The sequence below is a fragment of the Salvelinus sp. IW2-2015 genome, linkage group LG5, assembly GCF_002910315.2.
Source record: "Salvelinus sp. IW2-2015 linkage group LG5, ASM291031v2, whole genome shotgun sequence".
NCBI lineage: Eukaryota > Metazoa > Chordata > Actinopteri > Salmoniformes > Salmonidae > Salvelinus > Salvelinus sp. IW2-2015.
The window spans coordinates 22,832,183-22,839,228 of NC_036844.1; the positions used below are offsets into that span (position 1 = coordinate 22,832,183).

At 43.8% G+C, this 7,046-nt stretch overlaps 1 protein-coding gene across 1 annotated transcript in view; it reads right to left on the reverse strand.

The window, feature by feature from the left end:
• Positions 1 to 404: 404 nt before the first annotated feature.
• The window catches only part of LOC111964073 (general transcription factor 3C polypeptide 5), a 14,511-nt gene continuing 7,869 nt past the window's right edge, over positions 405 to 7,046 (reverse strand). The window contains exons 6-8 of the mRNA XM_070443748.1: positions 6,890 to 6,957; positions 6,315 to 6,517; positions 405 to 683 (exon numbers count right to left, since the gene is read on the reverse strand). Coding sequence (XP_070299849.1) covers positions 532 to 683; positions 6,315 to 6,517; positions 6,890 to 6,957 — 423 coding nt within the window. The 3' untranslated portion in view covers positions 405 to 531. The remainder of the gene's footprint in view (positions 684 to 6,314; positions 6,518 to 6,889; positions 6,958 to 7,046) is intronic.

Consider the following 7,046-nt stretch of genomic DNA (forward strand, 5'->3'; position numbering starts at 1 on the left):
ATTGTAATGTTTTTTAAATTATATTACTGACAATTTTGCTGGACCCCAGGAATCCATAATAAATACAAATCAGAGCTCATCGCGTTACTAAATATTTTGCAGCTCATGTCTATACAATTTAGAGATTAGTTAGGTGTCAGAGAATATGCAGACAGGCAGCAAAAAATATGGCATCCTGGTGGATGGTATACAGGTATATGACCTTGGGTGTAGGCAGCAGTATGCATGGTGACAGAGTTTAGCAGACACATGCTATTTTTGGAGGCGTGTTAAGTGTTTCCTGTCACTTTTTCCATTGGTTATGTGTACAGCAAGAAACTAACCAACTGATAACATATTGATAACTGATACACTTCTCCTGAATACATTTTTCCATTGTGGACAATAAAAGGGGGAAAGATCACTCAACTTAAAAACACATTTATTCACACTAATTTGCAAATACACAAAAATTTAAGTTTTTATAGTGAACGAAGCAAGTTTGTACAATTCCAGTCCATTTCTCAGGGCAGAGATAGACCGTGTCCATCCTCACATATAATCCAGCATCTCTGTCTGCATCTCATTGTCACTCCCCTCTGAGGGATGAAACTCATCTTCCTCATTCTCCTCTTCATCATCCTCTCCACTTTCTGGGGTCTTTCGCCTGGTAATAGAACTCTCAGGTCCAGAAGAGTGTGGAGCTGCAGAAAGCACAGATATACTGTATGATGGACTAAAACATTCATGATCCCCATAATTGATTAAAATCTTACAGCAACAAGTCAAAAGATACACACAAACTCACTTATTTAATGGACAATTCATTTATGCAGACGTTATCTAACATACTATACTGAACAAAAATATAAAACACAACATGTAAAGTGTTGGTCCCATGTTTCATGAGCTGAAATAAAAGATCCCAGAAACGTTCCATACGTACAAAAAGGTTATTACTCTCAAATGCTGTGCACAAATTTGTTTAAATCCCTGTTAGTTAACATTTCTCCATTGCCAAGTTAATCCATCTACCTGACAGGTGTGGCATGTCAAGAAGCTGATTAAACAGCACGATCATTACACAGGCGCACCTTGTGCTGGGGACAAAAGGCCACTCGGAAATGTGACGCCACAGATGTCTCAAGTTGAAGGAGTGTGCAATTGGCATGCTGACTGCAGGAATGTCCAACCAGCTGTTGCCAGAATTTGTAATATTAATTTCTCTACAGTAACTTGCCTCCAATGTCATTTTAGAGAATTTGCAGTACGTCCAACTGGCCTCACAACAGCAGACCACGTGTATGGCGTCAAGTGGGCGAGAATTTTGCGGATGTCAACATTGTGAACAGAGTGCCCCATGGTGGCGGTGAAGTAATGGTATGGGCGCGGCCTAAGCTACAGACAACGAACACAACTGCATTCTAGCAATGGCAATTTGAATACACAAAGACCATGACGAGATCCTGAGGCCCTTGTCGTGCATGGGTCTGTGCATGATAATGCACAGACCCATGTCGCAATTAACTGTACACAATTCCTGGAAGCTGAAAATGTCCCAGTTCTTCCATGGCCTGCATACTCAGACATGTTACCCATTTAGCATGTTTTCGAAGTGTACGACAGCGTGTTCCAGTTCCCGTCAATATTCAGCAACTTCGTACAGCCATTGAAGAGGAGTGGGACAACATAGTACAGGCCACAATCAACAGCCTGATCAACTCTATGCAAAGGAGATGTGTCGTGCTGCATGAGGCAAATGGTGGTCACATCAGATACAGACTGGTTTTCTGATCCATGCCCCTATGACCAACAGATGCATACAAACTCAGCAAAAATAGAAACATCCTCTCACTGTCAACTGTGTTTATTTTCAGCAAACATAACATGTGTAAATATTTGTATGAACAAAAGATTCAACATCTTTCTTATTTCACCTTTATTTAACCAGGTAGGCAAGTTGAGAACAAGTTCTCATTTACAACTGTGACCTGGTCAAGATAAAGCAAAGCAACACAAACAACAGAGTTACACAGGGAATAAACAAACATACAGTCAATAATAAGGTAAAAATAAGTCTATATACAATGTGTGCAAATGAGGTAGGATAACGGAGGTAAGGCAATAAATAGGCCATAGTGGCAAAATAATTATAATATAGCAATTAAACACTGGAGTGATAGATGTACAGAAGATGAGTGTACAAGTAGAGATACTGGGGTGCAAAGAAGCAAAAATAAATAAAATAGATAACAGTATGGGGATGAGGTAGTTGGATGGGCTATTTACAGATAGGCTATGTACAGGTGCAGTGATCTGTGAGCTGCTCTGACAGCTGGTGCTTAAAGCTAGTGAGGGAGATTTGAGTCTCCAGCTTCAGAGATTTTTGCAGTTCTTTCCCGTCATTGGCAGCAGAGAACTGGAAGGCGGCCGGAGGAGGAATTGGCTTTGGGGTTGAACAGTGAAATATACCTGCTGGAGCGTGTGCTGCTATGGTGACCAGTGAGCAAAGACTTATAGATGATGACCTGGAGCCAGTGGGTTTGGCGACGAATATGAAGCGAGGGCCAGCCAACAAGAGCATACAGGTCGCAGTGGTGGGTGGTATATGGGGCTTTGGTGACAAAACGGATGGCACTGTGATAAACTGCATCCAATTTGCTGAGTAGAGTGTTGGAGGCTATTTTGTAAATGACGTTGCCGAAGTCAAGGATCGGTAGGATAGTCAGTTTTACGAGGGTGTTTGGCAGCATGAGTGAAGGATGCTTTGTTGCGAAATAGGAAGCTGATTCTAGATTTAATTTTGGATTGGAGATTTTTAATGTGAGTCTGGAAGGAGAGTTTACAGTCTAACCAGTCACCTAGGTATTTGTAGTTGTCCACATATTCTAAGTCAGAACCGTCCAGAGTAGTGATGCTGGGCAGGCGGGCAGCGATCGGTTGAAGAGCATGCATTTAGTTTTACTTGCATTTAAGAGCAGTTGGAGGCCACGAAGGAGAGTTGTATGGCATTGAAGCTCGTCTGAAGGTTAGTTAACACAGTGTCCAAAGAAGGGCCAGAAGCATACAGAATGGTGTCGTCTGCGTAGAGGTGGATCAGAGAATCACCAGCAGCAAGAGCGACATCATTGATGTATTCAGAGAAGAGTCTGCCCGAGGATTGTACCCTGTGGCACCCCCATAGACTGTCAGAGGTCCGGACAACAGGCCCTCCAATTTGACACACTGAGCTCTATCTGAGAAGTAGTTGGTGAACCAGGCGAGGCAGTCATTTGAGGAAACAAAGCTGTTTAGTCTGCCGAGAAGAATGTGGTGATTGTCAGAGTCGAAAGCCTTGTCCAGGTCGATGAATACGGCTGCACAGTATTGTCTCTTATCGATGGCAGTTATGATATCGTTTAGTACCTTGAGCGTGGCTGAAGCCGGAAACCAGATTGCATAGCGGAGAAGGTACGGTGGGATTCGAAATGGTCGGTGATCTGTTTGTTAACTTGGCTTTCAAAGACTTTAGAAAGGCAGGGTAGGATAGATATAGGTCTGTAGCAGTTTGGGTCTAAGGTGTCTCCCCCTTTGAAGAGGGGAATGACCGCGGCAGCTTTCCAATCTTTGGGGATCTCAGACGATACGAAAGAGAGGTTGAACAGGCTAGTAATAGGGGTTGCAACAATTTCGGTGAATAATTTTAGAAAGAGAGAGTCCAGATTATCTAGCCCGGCTGATTTGTAGGGGTCCAGATTTTGCAGCTCTTTCAGAACATCAGCTATCTGGAACTGAGACAAACTGAACAATTTCCACAGACATGTGACTAATAGAAATGGAATAATGTGTCCTGAACAAAAGGGGGGGGGGGGTCAAAATCAAAAGTAACAGTCAGTATCTAGTGTGGCCACCAGCTGCATTAAGTACTGCAGTGCATCTCCTCCTCATGGACTGCACCAGATTTGCCAGTTCTTGCTGTAAGATGTTACCCCACTCTTCCACCAAGGCACCTGCAAGTTCCGGGACATTTCTGGGGGGAATGGCCCTAGCCCTCACCCTCCAAAACAACAGTTCCCAGCCGTGTTCAATGGGATTGAGATCCAGGCTCTTCGCTGGCCATGGCAGAACACTGACATTCATGTCTTGCAGGAAATCATGCACAGAACGATCAGTATGGCTGGTGGCATTGTCATGCTGGAGGGTCATGTCAGGGTGAGCCTGCAGGAAGGGTACCACATGAGGATTGTCTTCCCTGTAACGTACAGCGTTGAGATTGCCTGCAATGACAACAAGCTCAGTCCGATGATGCTGTGACACACCGCCCCAGACCATGCCGGACCCCTCACCTCCAAATTGATCCCGTTCCAGAGTACAGGCCTCGGTGTAACGCTCATTCTTTCGACGATAAACACGAATTTGATCATCACCCCTGGTGAGACAAAACCGTGGCTCGTCAGTGAAGAGCACTTTTTGCCAGTCCTGTTTGGTCCAGCGACGGTGGGTTGTGCCCATAGGCGACGTTTTTGCCGGTGATGTCTGGTGAGGAACTGCCTTACAACTGGCCTACAAGCCCTCAGTCCAGCCTCTCTCAGTCTATTGCGGACAGTCTGAGCACTGATGGAGGGATTGTGCGTTCCTGGTGTAACTCGGGCAGTTGTTGTTGCCATCCTGTAACTGTCCCGCAGGTGTGATGTTCAGATGTACCAATCCTGTGCAGGTGTTGTTACACGTAGTCTGCCACTGCGAGGACGATCAGCTGTCCATTATAGCGCTGTCTTAGGCGTCTCACAGTACGGACATTGCAATTTATTGCTCTGGCCGCATCTGCAGTCCTCATGGCTCCTTGCAGCATGCCTAAGGCACGTTCACGCAGATGAGATGGGACCCTGGGCATCTTTCTTTTGGTGTTTTCCAGAGTCAGCAGAAGGCCTCTTTAGTGTCCTAAGTTTTCATAATGTGACCTTTTTGCCTACCGTCTGTAAACTGTTACTATCTTAACGACCGTTCCACAGATGCATGTTCATTAATTGTTTCATCGAACAAGCATGGGAAACAGTGTTTAAACCCTTTACAAATTATCTTTGAAAGACAGGGCCCTGAAAAAGGGATGTTTCTTTTTTTGATGAGTTTATGTATTCCCAGTTATGTGAAATCCATAGATTAGGGCCTAATGAATGTATTTCAATTGACTGGTTTGAAACTGTTTGAAGTTGCCCGTTGCATTTATATTTTTCTTCAGTATAGATGCACTCATTGTGCCCACACTTGCACACCGGCAGTGGGGAAGTAACCAAAACCTCAGACAGACAGACTGTTGTGACCAGAGCTAGAGGAAAGTATTCTCATGGTGACTGGGCTACAGTATGGTTAATCTTGGACCACACTAGTTCATTCACATCAGCAATAGCGGACGTAGGGTCGCTGAAGGTGCGGCCGAACCCCCTGGTCAGCGAACCGTTGAGTTCAGATGGGTGAAATGGACATCGACTGTAGGCCTATAACCTCTCACATGAAGCATAACATAATATTAACTCCTGCTGAATTATGCATTTCTGCAGTAAATTCATAAACCAAATGTTAATTTTGTCTCGGGAGCAGGAGTGTAGAAATGCTATCTTTTTCAGCAATATAAAAGCTGACAGTATTCCAACCAACCACATAAAATATGCATCCAAGTAGAACTTAATATTATCAGAAACAAGTTGGATCGTTTTCCCAGCCTTTCATTTCCTTAAAACCAGTCAAACTGAGGTTATTTGGACATTTTGAACAGAAAATCTTTCCACTGTTTTAGAGTTATTGCATTTTCTCCCCAATCACTTAATGCCCTCGCTCCGTGAGAGAAGCAGAAATGAAAGAGAATCTGATCGATTTTACATTACTCGGGTGAGCAAGCCTTTATTTAGTCGTCTAGGGCAGGGTTTCCCAAACTCGGTCCTGGGTTGTTGTTTTTTTTTTGGGGGGGGGGCTGAGTTTTGGAAACTCTGGTCCAGGACAGGGAGAAATGGTAGAAGAGAAGCTGCATCTATTTAAATATAGGCAAGTTGAGTAAAAAAATTGCCTACCAAATGTCGGAAATGATATGCAAAAAAATATCTAAATTAGGCATAACAACTATTTTTCCTGCACTACACTGAACATTAATAAAAAGCAGCTTGACCTATGAGAAAGACTGTAGTCATCACTTGTTGTGTATTGTAACAGTTAACTGTTACAACCCCAGGGGTTCTCCTTCAACTCTTATGAAAGAACTGCAATTCAACACACACTCAAAACCACCTAAACACCATGAAGTCAAACTCTGCCAGGTCGATCATAGGTTAATGCTGCACCAGTGTTAGAGAGAGAGGTCTCACCTGACCTCTTGGCACGGATAACCTGCTTGATCATAGAGGACATGATATCTCTGAGGTCATCAGAGGTGTGGGACAGACACCAGCCATCCCTCTCGTCACACTCCTCCTCCTGGCCATCGTTCCGACTGATCACGTTCCTTATGCTGAGCCAGGAGCAGGTCATAACATTAGACACAAATGGACAACATGCAGAGACTTTGCCACTGCAATTCCAAAGGAGATTGGTCCAAATATACAGTGCCTTCAGAAAGTATTCTCTCCCCTTGACTTTTTCCACATTTTGTTGTTACAGCTGGAATTTAAAATTGATTAACTTAAGATGTTTTTGTCACTGGCCTACACACCAAAACCCATAATGTCAAAGTGGAATTATGTTTTTCAAAATGTTTACAATTTACTTACAAACGAAAAGTTGAAATGTCTTGAGTCAATAAGTATTCAACCCCTTTGTTTATGGCAAGCCTAAATAAGTTCAGGAGTAAACATTTGTTTAACAAGTCACATAAATAGCATGGACTCACTGTGTGCAATAATAGTGTTCAACATGATTTTTAATGACTACCTCATCTCTGTACCCCACACACTCCAGAGTGGCGCAGCAGTCTAAGGCACTGCATCTTAGTGGTAGAGGTGTCACTAGACCCTGGTTCGATTCCAGGGTGTATCACAACCGGCCGTGATTGGGAGTCCCATAGGAAGCACAAAATTGGCCCAGCGTCATCCGAGTTAGGG